Source organism: Lissotriton vulgaris, chromosome 3_1, assembly GCF_964263255.1.
Source record: "Lissotriton vulgaris chromosome 3_1, aLisVul1.2, whole genome shotgun sequence".
Taxonomy (NCBI): Eukaryota; Metazoa; Chordata; class Amphibia; order Caudata; family Salamandridae; genus Lissotriton; species Lissotriton vulgaris.
Genome location: NC_141689.1, coordinates 351,519,821 through 351,539,403, shown reverse-complemented (window position 1 = coordinate 351,539,403; position 19,583 = coordinate 351,519,821). Strand labels below are relative to the sequence as shown.

At 45.8% G+C, this 19,583-nt stretch overlaps 1 protein-coding gene across 8 annotated transcripts in view; it reads left to right on the top strand.

Annotated features, from left to right (window-relative positions):
• Positions 1-19,583, top strand: part of FYB1 (FYN binding protein 1) — a 706,027-nt gene that overhangs the window by 679,269 nt on the left and 7,175 nt on the right. For all 8 annotated transcript variants that reach the window (XM_086960560.1, XM_086960558.1, XM_086960559.1 and 5 more), the window contains one exon: positions 9,530-9,570. In XM_086960560.1, coding sequence (XP_086816686.1) covers positions 9,530-9,570 — 41 coding nt within the window. The remainder of the gene's footprint in view (positions 1-9,529; positions 9,571-19,583) is intronic.

Below are 19,583 nucleotides of genomic sequence, written 5' to 3'. Positions count from 1 at the left end.
CTTCCACTGAAATCACAGCCCCCCCAAAAGACTCCCAAAAACACACCCAAAAAACCTCCACCAACCAGACGTCCTGCCCATTTGCCCCCGGAAGCTACTCCCTACACAATAGTCCTCACAGGAGTGCCAGAGCTAACCGACGATACACCAGAAACTGCATGGTCACTTAAAAATAAAGCCATGCAGTGGTTAAGCATCAATAGACCCCTCGAATCCCATCTATCGGGAGGGATCACCACAGCCCGTAGGGTAGCCTGGATAGGCAAAACGACAAAATCAATACGCGGAGACTGCATCATTATAACGTGCAGAGATCCCTCAACTGTAGATTATATTTGTGCTTGGCCTCAGCTCGACAAAAAAGGGGGGATCGATGCTCGACATCTTTCTTTCTTCTATCCCCCAGCGAAACAGCACCGTAACCCTCCACCCTGGGCATGGCACCAGCTCCCCAAAGAGCCCTGGAATCAGGAGTCATGGTACCAGGCGCCATGGAAACAGATGGAACACTCTTATGACTACATAGTTAGGGGCGGACCGAGAGAAAGGCCCAGAGAACGCCAGAGGCCATATTGGCAGGACAGACCATATCAAACCTATGAAGGATGGCAGGGCTTTCCAACCCAAAACCGTTTTGATTGTCTCGAAATGGTCGACTGACCAATCCGGGACAAATCTAGCAAACAAATACCTGACATCACACCACAAATAGCAATCGCTAAGCAGCATGCAACATCTCCAGAGTACGAGGCAATATCTGTACACCCAAATAAGCTTCCACCAAACACCCCTCCAGCAGAAGTTGATATCAACTTGGGAATACGCATCCAACAAGCCGCAGTGAATATCAACAACGCGACAACACCCGCAACTGTGAAGGAACTATCAACCCTGAGCCTGGCCATTGCCTACTGGAACGTTGCAGGCTTAACAACAAAAATAACTTGTCCTTCATGGCTCGACACAGCAAGGAGCCAACAAATTCTGTGCCTGCAGGAGACCTGGCGCACAACTCCGCTTCACCTAGCGGGCTACAAAACATTCTTCACCAAAGCAGTACCTAGCACTATGGGAAGACCAAAAGGTGGACTTATGATTTATTTTTCCAATACTGTTCCTCTCACCGTGAAACTACTAAAGGAAACACACATCTTCCAAATCATTCAAGTCACACAGCCAACGGTATCAAAGAAAAACTTGCATATATTCATAAACTACTATAATAACTCCGGCACTCTGGAATGCTGCTCACACCTAGACGAAATAGCAGCATACTTATTTCTACTTCAGAAGACAAATCCCAATTCCATACTCAACTACATCTGGGGAGGTGACTTTAATTTAACATTGTGCCCAAACTACAAGAATGGGAACTGTGGGCTCCAGAATGAACTCGGAAATCCCATCCCCCACTTTGTGCACACGTCGGGTGGTAACAAACTAAATGAAATCCTCTTCACCCTAGACCTTGACTTTGCCAATGAACTAGTCAACCCGGTGCAGGACTTTCTACCCACCTTTCACGGGCGAGGCTGCCAGTCTACCATCGACTATATTTTAGCTTCAAACTCCTATAAAGGGCAACTAAAAAACTACAAAATAGGGTCAAATCCAATCAGCGACCATTATCCTCTTAGTGTGGAAATCCTCATGAAGAAAGATGGAACACTCTCTTCAAAAGCTAGCTCCCTTGACCAACAATCGCTGGCCATGAGGAAGACGAATGGTTACGCAATTAAATGGTCAAAGATCGACCCGGAAGAGATAACACAAAGGGTCATCGAAAAAACGCATCTCTGGTTAACGAACTGTCTGTCCCCCGAGGCATCCCCAGAAATAATTATCACCTCCTTTTATAACATCCAGGAAGCAATTAGGGACGAGCTATTCATAAATACAAAAAACAAGCCAAGACTTCCCACCACGAGATGGTTTGACGCTGACTGCCGAAAGACCCTCACATCTCTCAAAGACGCCCTAAGACAGAAACCGAGAGATCCCCAAATAATCTCGCAACGGAGAAAAATTTACAACATCGCCCTGAAAAATCGCAAAAAGCAGATAAAGCAAGATCTATGGCTTCAACTGCACGACAGTGCATCAAGGAAAGATAGCACTGCCTTCTGGCAGACCATAAGATCACCCTTTCTGGCTAACATCACCGACCCAAACCACCTTGATGTGGCAATAACTGAGGACGACTGGGTCTCCCATTTTTCAAAAATCTTCGGAATACCAACGGGTGCTGCCCAAACAAATCAGGCACAAGACTCTGAACTTGCCAAGAGGAACATCTATCCCATCAGGTTACGCTTTACCCTCAACGAGGTCAGAAAAGCAATCAAGGCCTCAAAACCTGGCAAGGCCCCCGGCCCAGACGGGGTCCCCATGGACCTGTTCCTACACAATGTCGATTATTGGTCAGTAATATTCACACGGGTAATGGCAGCAGTCGCCGAAACCGGTCTCTTCCAATCATGGTCAACATCTACATTACTGCCTATTTTCAAGAAAGGGGACCGCAACGACCCTGCGTGCTACCGACCGATCTCCCTTCTGGACTCCACGGGCAAGATTGCAGGTCGAATACTCCTGGACCGACTACAATCATGGGCCCGGGAGAATAACATCATTACCGACCTGCAATACGGTTTCCAGAAGGGGCTCGGAACGGTGGAACAGGCCCTAAACCTCGTCCTTTTGGCTGGAAAGTACGCGCGAGCTAAAGGAGGCAACATCTATCTGGTCTATGTAGACCTAAGCGCGGCTTTCGATTGCGTACAGCATGCAAAGCTATGGCAGATCCTGGAAAACCTCGGAGTGGACCCTCCCATACTAGCCTTCCTGAGAGAGCTATACACCAACGCAGAAGGTCGAGTCCGTTTTGGCATTGGCGGCGAACTATCACGTCCCTTTAAAATATCAAGAGGAGTAAGGCAGGGGTGCGTGCTGGCTCCCTTCCTGTTCAATTTATATACAAACGGGCTTGAACAGGCCATGCTGGAAGGGAGCCAGGACCTCCCGCAGATAGATCATCGCCCGATACCCATCCTCCTATATGCCGACGACTCTGTCATCCTGGCACGGACATCCAACCAACTCCAGCGACAACTAAATAAATATGTGACTTTCATGGACTCCCTGGGACTAAAAGTTAATATTAAAAAAACCTTCACAATGACCATCGGACCAAGACCAGGAGTCTCCAAGCCCATATCCATTAACAACAGCAGATTGGAAAAAACATCGGTGTACCCATACTTGGGCATTTTAGTGGAAGACACATTGACCTGGAGTAAGGCAGTGGAAGCTAGAAACCTTAATTTTCGTCGCGCAGTATCAGCATTAAGTGCTTTCTCAAGGAAACTAGGCAAACCAGCTCCAGCGGAACTATTAACGATATACTATGCAAAATGCCACAGTGTGGCTACGTATGGAGCAGGCATCTGGGGCCATGGATGTATCGACCAACTCCAGGTTACTGAGAATGCTTTCATCAAATACATCCTAGCTCTCCCTCAAAGCTCCCCGATCCTAGCCTCACATCGGGAGCTGGGTATGGAATATATGACCGACACCATACGATGCCAGCCCATCCTACTGTGGCAGCGTATATAGTGTAACCCCGAAAGCCACATCACCCGCTCCCTCATCACTGAATGTCTCGGTCTAGCGTACTGGAAGAAAATACCTTGGCTCTATTATATTTACAAATTCTTTCTAGATCTTGACTGCGAGCACTACTTCCTCGAACCCCCTTCAATAGAAGATATCTCGAAGAAACAGTTGAAGGAATTGTGTATGGGCCACTTAAGGGAACTCTGCAACCAAGCTGAGATTACCAAAAAACAAAATGAAAAATCTGGCATACTGCAGACAGGGAAACTCATACAGCCATACCTGACATACTTCCTCTCAAACTATGAAAAGTTTTTAATTACAAGACTCCGGTTCAATCTTTTTTTCCGTCTGGTTTCATTTCCAGAAATGAAGAACTGGTCCAGAAATCTGATGAGATGCCCCTGCGACAGAGTCTCTGAACAATCGTCGATACACGTTGTCCTCTTCTGCAAGTACTACAGACTAGCAAGGAAAACATGGATTTTGCCCCTCCTCCGCTCAAGCGGTCTCAGACAATCATATTCAGCACTTTCCCACTTACAATCTCCGAAATCCCCGCATGAAGCAAAAATGATAGCGACTTTTCTTAAAATAGTAATATCAACTCGTCGCAAAGTCAACTCCTAAACCTGTATCACTTCTATAACAGTAACCCACTTTGGCATCTTTTGTTCGGTTCAGCGATGCCAGTTCTGTGATCAATCGCATATTGACTTAATTCTTGTTTTTTTTTTGACTATGTTATACTTCCCTGTTTTAAAATGTACTTTTTATGATTATACAAGTCTATAATCGAATAAAAGTTGATGAAATGAAAATGAACTGGAGTAACTCTTGTTCCATGGGGAAATGAAAAAGAATCACGTCCATACTTTCAGAATAAAATGTTTCTTCACAGCGAGAATTTTTTTACGTGGGGGAGAAAAGAAAAGACAAAAGTGCATTTGCACATAGGGCTGTATTTCCCCAGTGCTTAACTGTACCCGGTGTATAAATACGCATTGGGTATATGTGAGACCGAGGTACATGTCACATTCCATTCCAGGCAGCATTCATGGGAATCAGAGGCTAGAGAAGCTTAGGGTACATGCTGCTGGGGATGACTGTGAAGCGTATAGACAGAGGTGAGAGAAAAGGGCACAGGGCCAGAAGTCCGGCCTTATTTGTAGTGAAGAGAAATTGCCCCGACGGCACACGGCCACTTGTTTAGAAGAGTTTGGAAGTTACATTTCATTCATAAAGAGCAGGCGTACATAACCGAAAAAGACTGCACAAAATGAGGGGTATGTCAGAAATTAGGGAATGTAAGTAATCAATCAATCAATCACGTGTTTGTTAAGCGCTACTACTCACCCGTAAGGGTCTCAAGGCGCTGGGGAGGTTCAGGTTCCAGTCCAACAAGGACGGGGTCTGTTGAAGAGCCATGTTTTGAGGTTTCTGGTGAAGATGGGAAGCGATGTTGTCTATCTGAGGTGAAGCGGTAGGGCGTTCCAGGCTCTGGCCGCGAGGAAGGAGAAGGAGCGGCCTCCTGATCTAGTCTTTCTGGTGCGGGAAACCACGGTGTAGGAGAGCTGGTCTGACCGTAAGGTTCTTTGGAGTGCGTTGAAATTGAGGCAGCTGTTCAGGTATGCTGGTCCTGTGTCGTGGTGGGCCATGTGAGCGTGGCTGTGCATCTTGAAATGACTCTAGCTTCGAAGGGGAGCCAGTGGAGTGTGCGTAGGTGCTGGGAGATGTGGCAGTGTCTTGGCAGGTTGAGGACCAGTCTTGAGGCGGCATTCTGGATGTTTTGTAGCTTTTTACTGTACCCGAAATGCGAGCATCACAGAGGCAAGCTGTTCTGAGAAACAGTGGAAATGTTACTTCATGGATGGTACAGATTCCAAAGTGCGCGGTATGCTAGAGAAATTCTTTCATTTGAAGTACAAAAAAAAAACAATGAGAACTGTGATCTTGATTGCATTGGGGGCGGGGTCCCTGAATGTAGGGGGGGAGGGGCGGCATCGACATGACTAAAAATAACAAAATATTAAGTAACTATTAAAATATTCAGTAACTATATAGATAGCTGCCTATAAATTAACACATTTACCTTAAATAAAAAGCAAATGCAAGTTAAACTATTTGTAAACCTCAAATCTTTAATACGATCGCTACAGATAAATGTCTGGTGGGCAGTGCAAGAATTGGAAAGAAATGCACTCTGGGAACCCATAAATTAGGTGGTCAAGGTGTGGCAGCAAAAAGGAGGCGGAGTCACATGGGGGCATAGTAGTGAAAGGGAGTCCAGCAGTCAATGATATATATATATATATTTTTTTTTTAACTGTTCCACAAAGACATTGGCAACAACCAGAAATGTCAAAGTAAATCTATTGTGGCTTACTTAATTGGTCACATTTTAAAATGACTTTTGGGGTTAAGGTGCCTGTTGCAGAGAGCTTTCTGTTCCCAGCAATTTTGAAGGGATCATTATAATGGTAAGACAACTCTGGTCGTTCATGCATTTGCTGGAGAGATCTGTGTTTTTGTTTAAGCATAGTCTTGACTTCTAAAGTAGCATAGCGGATTAATGTGCCTGTTACAAAGCACATTCAGTAACAGGCAGATCCCAGATTTTTTTATGTAGATAGATAAGTGGGTTACAAAAGGATAGTAATCCTTTTGTTAATATAGACATCATAACAACTGTGGTACTTTTTAGCCTCTTCCATGCGTCAGGACGGGCCCCGGCCATCCGACGTCAGGGTGGTCGTGTGCGTTGTCTGGCTGGGGGCCATCCGATCTGCGCATGCGGCAAATTCTCCCGCACCGTGGCAGAATTTGCGCCGCGGCAAAGCACTTAAATCCCGATTTTGTGTTTCTTCTGATCTTGCCCTCATAATATGTAATGCCTACCAGAAATAACATGTGACTCCTACATCTTATAACCATCATTGTCTTATGTAACATTTCCTATACATTGATTAACACACTTGTATGATATATTGTCTTTGTATATTGTGTGCATTTGATATAAAGCGCTGCAACACCCTGCAGCAGGATGACTAGCGCTATAAAAAATGTAATAAAATAATTAGTAAGTACTATTTAATTCGTTCTTTTGGTGATTATGCTTCTGCTATTCTTACAGTACATACTTATCTCTTACACACATTGGGAGAACAAAGTCAAAAACCTTCCACCAAACCATTAATTATCTTAATACCTGAAATGATCACAAGCAGTGTGCTTTTGTTTCAATCCTTTACATTGGTATCTAGTTGTTGGGCTCTGGATAGCGCCATCAGGATAATACTAGAACAAATGTAGGGCTGATGACCCTTTAAATCGGGCCTTTGTTTTGGAACCAACTGAAAGTGAAATTAAGAGCACCCCTTCACCGCCTACAGGTTGATGCTGTCAACCGAAAGTAGACTATGTGCGGATGCAGCTAGATGTGTCCCGGTCTTGGCAAATTACAGTGAGACAAATTCAGTATATGAATATATTCCGTCTATTTCACTGGGGCCAGCCAGATCCGACTCAATAGTAGCCGGGGAATCCAGCAGGATCCCTCACAGTTCCAGTACTTTCTGTGGTTAATTAGAGTCTCAGTAATTAATCTTGATTCCCAGTTGGCTCAGTGGGGAACAGTGACTTGTGTATTTAGTGGGCTATGAAGTACCAACCTGTGAAAGAAGGCACTGTGAATTAGTAAGCCTTCAGTTTAAAATTGCATTTCACACTGTATAAGATAGGCTGCCACAAAATGTGCAAGGAGATATAGTGTTTCAGATTAAACAAGTGCTTCCAAGCGATATATTTTAGTAATACACAATAAGTCTGTATGTACCTAGTGCAAACATTTTAATAGGGTCCATTAAAAAGAGAGACTCCAGAACTTAGCTGGTAACACGGTTACCTCTCAAAAAGAACGAATCTTTGTCACCATGAAGCTTTAAGTAACAACGCCTATACTGAACCCCAATCAGCCTTTACATCTGCTAGTTAACCAATGACACACCTTTACATATCTTTGAGGTAGCAGGCACACTGGTGAATACGCTTGCTGTTTCCCATTGAGCCGTCTGTCCCTTCCTCGGCTTCGCAGCAAAGGAGACCCCCTCCCTCCTCCCTTGTCGTTTCCAGTCAGAGGCACCTAAAGGTCGGCATTAGGCATTTAGGAACAGTTGTTTTAAATTTAAAGAAAAAAGTATGGAAACTGTTTTTTTAGATTAAAAAAGCGTGGGCAAGTCATTCCAAACAGATCCTGGCCACCTCAACCTCACTTTCAGTTTAAGCGGAAATGGAAGAAAACTGACAGGTACTTGTGTGGAGGTCCTAAAATTTGGCATTCTGATTGGGATAGAATAGATTGCAATAACTGATTCTTGGACAGAGACGTTGTTATGGGGGCTGCTGCAAGTCTGCCAGTAAAGCCCTAGACTGTGAAAGATCGCATGTACCCGTTACAACAGGCAGACTGCATTTGTGATGTACCATACTGAAGACCTACCCATATAAGAGAAGCATGGACCAGGACTAATGTACCACATGATATACATTTTTGGGATGTGCAATTTGAACCGATTTATCACATGCATATGGCAAGATGACACAGCCAGTTCAGTGCTCAGTTATAACATCTGTGTTTGAACCATGGCAAGAGCAATCAGCCTTTCATCCTTCCTGGTTCGGTAAATAGAGAACCATTAATTTGGGTAGTAGTAATACCTTGGAGATGCGCTTATAAACAGTAAATCTGTGGCATTAAGTATTATACATATAAAATAAAAACAGGCGCAGTCTACAATAACACTGGTGGGTTTTGCAGTGGGTGTTGTGTACCTCCAAATGTTTGATGTTGTTATGTATGTATTGTCGATAGCTTTAAAGATAATGTTAAAACCTTTTACAAACATCTTTTTACAGCCTTCTTTTACATTCACAGGAGTCTCACACATCTTTGCAAAAATCTAGGTATAATTATCCCACTATACCTGCAAACACATGCATCATATAAAATAAAGTCATGAATTAAAGAAAAGTTGGTCAACACCGTTAAATTGTAGCAGATGAGAGGACAATCCCCAACTGAAGTTTATACTAGCTAAAAATGATCTTATAAAATATCATAATAATTGTTTGAACTCTGGGATTCAAGACACTATAAAGAGGAAAGGTGTAAGGATGTAAGGCAGAAAGTCTACCATGATTTGATTGGTAGCATAGCAGAGCAGACTGTCTATATTACAGCACTGGCCATATATTACAGAGGTATAGTGTACTGCAATATATAGGAAGTATTCAATAGTAATTAGAGATACAAGCAATAGTGGCGAGAGATGCTAGTTCACCAGTAGCATTTTTACACATGAGACGTACAAGCAGTGACCAGAAAAAGCAACAGAAACAGCAGAATACCCAAAATTAAAGTTAAAGTATAAGTGTGACCACTAGAAGTATGCAATTCTGGAGCAGCAATGTTTGCCATATACTCCTGGATTTTCTGCACTTGCCACAAAAATCATTACCTACTGCATAATTTGCAGATTTTAACAACAGTTACCCAAAACTCTACAAGAGTGGCAGACCATTGGCAGAGGTTAACTGTTCAACTTTCAGTCACTAATTGCTGTATTTATGTGTGAAAAATCTATTAATGTGGTGAAACCTTTGCCCAGAATATGTTAACATGTACAAAAAAATGACAGTTTAATGAAGCAACACTGCCGTAAAATGTGCCGTATTTCACAGAATAATTTGCCTTTTCGTGCTGCATATCTTAGTCAGTCCTGGCGTATAATTTTGTCTTCTTGCACCAGCATTTTAGTAGTATATTGCTTGATATTATTAACCGTTCTACCCTTGAAATGCAAACTGACTGCACATGCAGGCCATACTAACAAAACCATTCTTTGTTTGACAGCTTTGGCAATGGTGGAGAGATATATGATGATGTTGACGATGGTATGTATCACTGTTTATATTACTATCCATTTTCAGATAGCTAATTGGCACCAGATTTAATCACTTACTTTAAAACGTAAGCTTTATATATAATGTGTGTGTGTGTCTGTTATGTTATGTTATTTTAATAATCTTTTATATAGCGCACGTACACCCAGAGGTTTCATGGCGCTGACTAGCAGATGCTCGGGTAGATGGAGCATTATACCTGGACCTGAGTGAATAGCCAGGTTTTAAGTTGTCTCCTGAACATTAAGAGGTTAGTGCAGGAGCGGATTTCCAAAGGGAGGGAATTCCAGAATCTGGAAGCAAGAGTCGCAAACCTGCGTCCTCCCTGGCGTTGGAGTTTGAAAGAGGGGGTGGCCAGAAGATGGAGATTGGCGGACCGGCGGTTGCGAGATGGGGTATATCTGGGCAGAAGAATGTTGATGAATTGGGGACTGCGGGCGTGAAGAGATTTGAAGATGATGCAGGCCGTTTTAAATACTACTCGTTGGGAAATAGGGAGCCAATGAAGTTTTTTTTAACAAGGGCCTGGCTGATTGCCAACGAGGCTGCTGGTGGATCAATCTGGCTGCTTGATTCTGCACCAATTGGAGACGTTTACTGAGGAAGAGGGTGAGGCCCAAGTAGATGAAGTTGGCATAATTCAGGTGTGACAGTACTAAGGCTATCACCACCTGGATCAAGGCCGAATGGGTTAACATCCGACTGATCTTCTTGATCCTGCGGAGCTGGAATAAACAGGAGGACACCACCGTGCCTACTTGGGTTTTCAGTGACAGATCCTTGTCGATGCCCACCCCAGGCTCTTTGCCGAGGTGGAGGCAGAAGGGGGGGGGGGCATGTTCTGGAGGCCAATAGTGTGGGCCCCAGAGTGTTTGACTTTTGCCGTTAAGGACTAGTTCTGTCATACCGGGGTTCAGCTTTAGGTGATTGGAATCCATCCATTGACGGATGTGCAGCGTGGTGCCCTGGATCTCCCGGAAGGAATCAGAGGAGTTGTCTATTCTAAAAATAAGTTGAAGATCGTCTGCATAATTAAATGTGACGGCCTTGAACACGTCTGTGTGTGTGTGTATATATATATATATATATATATATATATATATATATGCACACTATGGCAGTGAAAATAAATATGGCTAAATAACACATTATTTAGAGCAATTGAACTAAGAAACACACATTTACACATGTAGTACTACCGTGTAGAGGTAAAATTCGAGTTTATTAGCACTGTGCAGTAACAGTGACTTGAGAAAGTATTTTTACTGTCTCATATATTGATAACCAATGGCTTTACAAATAGAAACCTAATAGTGATATATCTCTTGCATGTAAATTTACTGTGCTGCACAAATTAACCCCCATGCACCCTGATTTTGGTTAGATGCGTGTGTTGAAACAAATGCACTGGAAAAAATGTCTTAGCATAAACCATATATGTAGTACATATAAAAGTATACTATTAATTGCTGAAGGAGGGGAGGGGCATCATGACAATAGCAAGGTTTCATGACTCCACGACTACCTCAAGGATTCAACGCTTAAAATAAACAGTATATTATATTCTGCATATCCGCATATATACTAACTATTGATGTGTATATATTCTAATAATTGAACTGAGCATCGTGCTTTCTGAGGCCCTCTGGAGTGCTTTAAATATGGATATAAAATACTGTAACAACACAGAACCCACTGAAGGAGAAGGATTGGCTCAAACACACCACAAGTTCCAGCATGCACTGGGAGTTGAACTCACCTGTGAGGCCCAGCGGAAGGCAATAGAATTTATTAGCATGCAGATAAAGCGGTGCTTGAGAGCGTCTGCGAAGTTTCAAACAGCCTATGATTAAGGAGCCGAGGGCTCCAAAACGCGCCAGGCACAGAAACTGATTGGAATGCAAAATGCCAGTTTCCCAGTGATAATAAAGAATTCAGATGACTTGGCTGCTATTGAGTGCGTCCTCACTTCAGGGAAAAATTATATTATATATAGCATTTTTTTTACTTGCTTATATCTTTGGCGCTGGTCGATGAATCTTCACGAAATTTTCCAAAAACATTTGACGCTCACTTCAGCTGCTGTCTGGAACATTTCACGGTGAGCCATAAAGCAGGGGCCGAGAAAAGGGGGGGTCCCAAACACATTTCCCCCAATGTTAATTCCCATAGAGATTTTGAACATGACTGCAGACTGAACCAAACGCGCCAGGCACAGAAACTGATTGGAATGCAAAATGCCAGTTTCCCAGTGATAATAAAGAATTCAGATGACTTGGCTGCTATTGAGTGCGTCCTCACTTCAGGGAAAAATTATATTATATATAGCATTTTTTTACTTGCTTATATCTTTGGCGCTGGTCGATGAATCTTCACGAAATTTTCCAAAAACATTTGACGCTCACTTCAGCAGCTGTCTGGAACATTTCACAGTGAGCCATAAAGCAGGGGCCGAGAAAAGGGGGGGTCCCAAACACATTTTCCCCAATGTTAATTCCCATAGAGATTTTGAACATGACTGCAGACTGAACCAATGAACCGAATTACACCAAATTTGAGAAAAAGCTAAGTCCAGATACGTGCTTTTTGTGATTTGGTATGAATTTGTTTAGCAGTTTGAGATATTAGCCAAAAAATAAATTTGTATATCTAGGAACGCAGAACCTGCGCGGATCGACCCAAGGGCAATCCGTGGATCTGTGCACCAAAGTAAGTTTCAGATTAGCTGGCCACACCTTCACAGAAAAGTTGCAACCACCAAATGTATATGTCGGTAAACGGTCTACGGGGCTGAAAAGTTGGTTGAATATTAATTGAAGGGCTCAGTGAGAGCTTTCCTGACTCCTTGGGTGTATGTTACATACTTTTTTTTGCCACTGACGTATCTGCAAACCCCTTGCGGGGCTCAGCGCAGCACCCCATGTAAATCCACAATGGATCAACAATCTTGCACCACTCAAAAAAATGCAGACACTCTCAAATCCACTTACATACATATACAGTCATTCACCCACACACTAACTTACCCATAGAGACACTGTTAAACTGACACATACAATCATACAGACACTCCCACACCCACTTACAATCCCATGCAGATACTCACATATCCATTCAGACACGGTTACACCCACACTTACACTTATACAAACACTTTCACTGCCACTTTCATACTTTCATACCTATACAGGCACTCTCACACCCATTCACATACGTATAGGGAACACATACTCACACTTACACCCATATAGATACTCTCACACCTACTTACATACCCATACAGACACTCTCAGATCCACTCACATACCCATAGACACTGTCACGCCTACTCACAAACTCATACAGACACTCTCACACCCACTCACATACCCATACAGACACTCTCACATCCACGTACATACCCATACACTCACCCACACACTAGCTTACCCATACAGATACTGTTACACCCACACCTACACCCATTCAGACACTCCCACCTACTCACAAACACATACAGACACTCTCACACCCACTTACGTATTCCTACAGACACTCACCCACACGCTCACATATCCATACAGACACTGTAATACCCACACTTACACCTATGCGTTATAGTTAGGTAATAGAATTTAAAAAAGACTTTGAAATTTACTGAAAAAAACAAATCACTCATGAAATCTCAAATGACATCACTTATGACATCATCTAATGAGTGAACGCGTTCATGAGTTTTAAACATATATACTAAACTACTACAAAAGTTAATTAGTATAATAGGTGTACTAGTAATGAGTGATAATATTTCTAAATTATGTGGTCTGAGTAGCTGTGTTATTGTCTGGATAGGTGTGTGAGCGGTTGTCTGAGTGCCTGTATGGGTGGGGGAGTGGATGTATGAGTGGTGTATGGGTGAGTGAGTGGGTTTCTGAGAAGCTATGTGGATGTGTGAGGGATTGTATGAGTAGTTGTATCAGTGTGAGTGGTTTTGTAAGTGGATTTGTGTAAGTGAGTGTGTGTGTGGTTGTACGAATGTGTGAGTGGTTGTGGGGGTGTGAGTGGTTGTATGGGTTTGTGCGTTGGTGTGTGAGTGGTTGAATGGATGTGTGACTGGATGTGTGAGTAATTGTATTGGTGTGTGAGTTGTGGTGGTGTGAGTGGGTGGATTAGTGGTTGTATGTGTCTGACTGGATGTGTGGTATATGAGAGAGTGTGTTAGTGAGTGTGTGGGTGTCCATGTGTGAGTAGTTGTATGAGTTAGTAAGTGGGTGTGTGAGTGGCATTATGGGTGTGTGATTGTGTGTATAAGTGCCAGTGTAGGTGAGTGAGTGGGTGTCTGAGTGCCTGTGTGGATGAGTGAGTGGGTGAGTCAGTATCTGTATCTGTATGGCTGAGTGAATGCCTCTATGGGCGAGTGACTGCATGTGTAGGTGGCGGTATCGGTGTATCAGTGGATGTGTGAGTGGCTGTATGACTGAGTTTGTAAGTGACTGTATGGGTGAATGAGTGGGTGTATCAGTGACTGTATGGATGAGTGAGTGGGTGTGGGAGTAGTTGTATGCACTGTGAATGGGTGAGTGCTTATGTGGACATATGAGTGGGTGTATGAGAGACTACATGTGGGTGTGTGAGGGGGATGTCGATGTCATCAGTGATGTCACTGACTGTAGGAACTGGGTCACCAGTTCCCCGGGGGGTAGCTTGGCTCGAGCAGGTAGGCACCCGGAAGCTTAGGTGTAAAGTGACCATACAGCACACACATCCACTGAGGCAGCCAACGCACACAATGACTGAGACCACACCAGTAAGTTTGATTCAAATCAATAAGTTTTATCTAGATTAAGGTTCCGACTGGTAAATAATTTAGAGCAAATCAATAATCACAGTAGCAATAACTCATTAAAGGTAGTTCATCAGGGGAGCAAAGGGAGCAATTCAATAATCAATGTAGCATACCGCAATAACCCTGTCATTGAAGAAATAACGTTTCTGTACTTAGCAATAAACTTTTCATTAGGTAACTGTAGGCTTTTCAGGATAAGCAGGAGTAAATATTTCATTGAAGGTATAACATTTCATAAGGCAGAAGTAAACCTTTCCTTACTCAGGACTAATCATTCATTGCTCAACTGAAGGCACTCAGGAAATATTGCATTAGGAAGGAGTAAGAACATTTCATCAAGGATCAGGCAACATCTCCTCATGCATGAGGACTAACATTTCCCCAGGTAAAACCACCCCTCCATTAGGCCAGAGTAAAGCAGCTCATTAGCGGAGTGAACAGTTCTTTAACCAGGTCTCCAAGTTGATTACTATAATACCCTCTGGGCCGGCCTAAGGCAAGCATGAGCAATCAGTCACCCAGCATGGGGTTAACTCTAACAACCTCAGGCCCCAAAGACATCATGCAGGCCTCGGGCCCAGTTCCGGTTCGAGCAATGGCTAATTAGGGCCAGCGGGGCACAACACTGGGAGGGGCGAACTCCGGGGCCTCGCTCCGGCCTTCCGCCCTCCTCCCCGGGGTTTACCTGGTCCTTCGGGTCACTCGGACCCCTTCCGGTGATTCACATGGACTGGTGCGAATTGGGAGAGCTTTCGCTCTCTGGGGAGCCCCGCGCTAAGGATCCGCCGGTCCCGGGCCTCTTGATAGCTCCTTGGGCCCCGGGACCAGCGAGGACGCGGCAAAGAAGAGGCGCAACAGCCTCAACCAATGGCGGGGCAGCTGTCGCGGGTGCCGGGCACAAGAGCCAGTCAGAGGCTCGCTTCCCGGGAGGCTCGGCCATGGCCCAATCAGTGCGCGTGTCGGCGAGGACGCGCCCAGTCACGTGATGCTGGTGAAAGGCCTCGAGACCTAGGGCGGCCCACTCAAGCCCAGCTGTGGCCCTCTCCTGTCACCGGGGGGCCGCCGCGTCGATGCCGGCAGCAGCGGGGCCCTCCTGGTCAACCCGGGTCCGCGGTGTTAGCAACAGCGAGGGTGGCAGTCAGTAGCGCTCCAGGACCCATCGCTTCATGGGCTGCTGCGGCATTTGTAGCGCCTCAGGGGACACAGCGCTCAGAATGCACGGCACCGGGGCAAAGGGCAGCACAGCGCTCGGGGGAGGTAGCGCCTCGGGAGCAGTCAGCAGGTTAGATCTCCAGCACTGAGAGATGAGCGCTTAGAAGCAGGATGGAGGCCCGAGCGCCGCAGGGGTCACAGCAGGTCTGAGGAGGGCAGCGTGCTCCAGGGGGCACAGCAGGGGAGCGCTGGATGTGCAACACCAACAGTTTAGGCGGTTTAACAATGGGGATGGGGCAGTCCTAGCAGTTAGGCAGTTCAGGGGGCTAGCGCTAGGCAATGAGAGCGCTTAGCTAGCAGTCCAGGCGAGGCAGGACAGCAAAGGGGGGGTTAGCAGAACAGCTATGGGGTAGCACAGCCCAGTACCTGGTTGATCCCCAGTAGTCCTTTGGGGCACAGAAAAGGGGGCTTCTCGGCGCTTGGTCTTTATATATGCCCAGGTCAGGTGACCACCCTCTAAGGCAGCAAAAATAGACTCCGCCCCTATTCTAGAAGGTTCCAGGAGCTTCCCTAGTCTAGCTATGGGCAGGCAAGGCAGGCTGGTATGGCAACAATGTTTAAGGGTTCCAGCCAGCTCCTGGCAACTAGAGTGCGACTAAAAAGACCACGCTGCTGTAGCAGGGGCCAGTGGCAGCCATGTTGGGGGAAGAGAGCATCTGCACCTTAGCATTGATTAGCAATGGGAAGGTGCTCGGAGACCTAAGACCAACAAAAAAGAAGGTGGGAAAAATGAGGCAAGGGTGAAAAAAATAGGGAAACACCACCCTAGGGCTGACAGGTCTAACACTGACCATGCCATTAGGAATGTAATATGTCAAGTCATATTTTCTGCACATGTCAGGGGTGCAGCACAGATGGCCCTGCTACGCAAAGAGAGCCAGACTACAACTGACATCATGGTGTCTGACAGCATCAACCAGGCTCGGGTCATCAAGATATCCGGTGTCTGCCAGTTTTCCCAGGCTGACATGAGCAGTGTGAGGTATTTTACCTCCATTAGGGCGTTTCGCTTCTGCATGACTGCCCATGCCCAATAGCGGTCCTGTTTCAACTGGCTGTAGCAGTACGAGGGGACCCAAGGTGGTGACCGTGGACTTGTGCATTTCTTAGGGATTACTTCACCACCCACTTACCTGCAAATGATCGTCATGCCCGCCACAACGTGTTCCTCACTTCCCCATACCGCCGACCCAGATACATAAACATTTTGCATTCTGGGAGTTGAAGTCTGTGCATTCATCTCAGCAATCAACAGGTGCGTTGAATCAACATGGGGAGGAGACTTCAGAGCGTGCAAGCACTTATTGAGCAGCAGGACTGGGCAAGAGGATGAAGGACGCTTTGCAGTGAAGGGCGCTGAGGAAGGCGCAATGTCGAAATGTATCCGCTGCCACTGTGTTTTGCTCAATAAAGAGTGTTTACCCCTTTGGATTCCCCTCTGGTCTCTGATTTCTTCGTGAGGAGGGATGTCAAATCATATTTTCTGCGCATGTCAGGGGTGCAGCACAGATGGCCCTGCTACGCAAAGAGTCCCGGACCTCAACTGACATCACGCTATCTGACAGCGTCAACCAGGCTCGGGGGATCGAGATATCCGGTGTACGCCAGTTTTCCCAGGCTGACATGAGCAGTGTGAGCTATTTTACCTCGGTTAGGGAGTTACGCTGCTGCATGTCTGCCCCTGCCCAATAGCGGTCCTCTTTCAACTAGCTGTAGCAGTACGAGGGGACCCAAGGTGGTGACCGTGGACTTGTGCATTTCTTGGGGATTCCTTCACCACCCACTTACCTGCAAATGATCGTCATGCCCGCAACAACGTGTTCCTCACTTCCCCATACCACCGACCCAGATACATAAACATTTTGCATTCTGGGAGTTGAAGTCTGTGCATTCCTCTCAGCAATCAACAGGTGCGTTGAATCAACATGGGGGAGGAGACTTCAGGGCGTGCAAGCACTTATTGAGCAGCAGGACTTGGGCAAGAGGTTGAAGGACGCTTTGCGGTGAAGGGCGCCTAGGAAGGCGCAATGCCGAAATGCATCCGCCGCCACTGTGTTTTGCTCAATAAAGAGTGTTTACCCCTTTGGATTCCCCTCTGGCCTCTGATTTATTCGTGAGGAGGGATGTCAAGTCATATTTTCTGCGCATGTCAGGGGTGCAGCACAGATGGCCCTGCTAACCGAAGAGACCCGGACTACAGCTGACATCACGCTGTCTGACAGCGTCAACCAGGCTCGGGGGATCGAGATGTCAGGTGTCCGCCAGTTTTTCCAGGCTGACATGAGCAGTGTGAGGTATTTTACCTCCGTTAGGGCGTTACGCGGCTGCATGACTGCCCCTGCCCAATACCTGTCCTGTTTCAACTGGCTGTAGCAGTACGAGGGGACCCAAGGTGGTGACCGTGGACTTGTGCATTTCTTGGGGATTCCTTCCCCACCCACTTACCTGCAAATGCTCATCATGCCCGCAACAACGTGTTCCTCACTTCCCCATACCGCCGACCCAGATACATAAACATTTTGCATTCTGGGAGTTGAAGCCTGTGCATTCCTCTCAGCAATCAACAGGTGCGTTGAATCAACTTGGGGTAGGAGACATCAGGGCATGCAAGCGATTATTGAGCAGCAGGACTTGGGCAAGAGGATGAAGGACGCTTTGCAGTGAAGGGCGCTGAGGAAGGCGCAATGCCGAAATGCGTCCGCCACCACTGTGTTTTGCTCAATAAAGAGTGTTTACCCCTTTGGATTCCCCTCTGGCCTATGATTTCTTCGTGGGGAGGGATGTCAAGTCATATATATATAAATATGTATAACTTCCAATCCTGGATCAGGTTTATCAAAGAAAAGGGTGTTATCCCATACGAGTGGCTTGACGCGTTTCGGCGGCAAAACCGCCTTGTATATATATATAAAACTGCTGAACGGAATTACACCAAATTTGGGAAAAAGGTAGCTCTTGATTCAGAAAGAGACCTTTTTTTTAAATGTAAATCAGTTCAGTTGTTCCTTAGAAATTAAAAAAATAAAAATATCGTTATCTGAGCTTCAAGGAGGGTTTGCGAACCCTCCCAGCCACGAGCTTCACTCTGATTGGCAGTCAACACTCCAAACCAGGAAGTGTTGGGAGCCAACTTGTGACTCGGTAACCGAGTCAGAAGAAATCAGTAGAAAAAAAGGTAAAAAACAAGAAAATGGGGCAGGGTAGAAACGGCTGAATTCGCACTGGGTGGGCGAATCCTGCAGAGAAAAAAAAAAAGAAACGAAGTGCGGGCTCCGCGCTTCATTATCTGTAAGCCCCCAGGTGGGCCTGGTCCTGGTGGCAATGCCAAATTATATAGCGGGGCCCCCAGCCCCGGGGACTGCCTCCTCCCCGGGGCTATACTAATTATATGTGGGAGCACGCTGCCCCCGCCCCCCGCAGCCCCAGAGACCGCCACTTCCCCGGGGCTTGTTTAATAAGATGTGGGGGGCCTCCCAGGACCCCCAAGCCCCAGCTTTATTTAAATATGCGCGGGGCAACCTGCCCCAGAGACCGCCATCTCCCTGGAGCTTAAATGTATTTTCTTTTAAAATGTGGGTTGGGGGCCTTGCGGGCCCCCTAAGCCCCGGGGACCACCACCTACCGGGCTTTGTTAAATCATGAGAGGGGGGCTGCGCGGCCTCCATCCTGGAGCCCTTGATGGCCCTGGGGGCCACCCCCTGGGCCGGCTCCTGCAGTGTCCCGAGGTGCCCACCCCGGGACATTGCTGTTTGCTATGACAGGGCGGGAAACCTGTGGTTTTTTCATATATATTTATATTAGAGAAATATCAAAAATACAAAAAGAAATTACATTGCAGCAATGTTACCATGGCACACCAAAAAGAACATCAATTAGTACTATAAAAAGGGATTGGTACTTAGTAAGAAAAGCCCTATCAAATGCATGACTCCTAAGTGAGATAGCACATTTTGTATTTCTCCAGAGA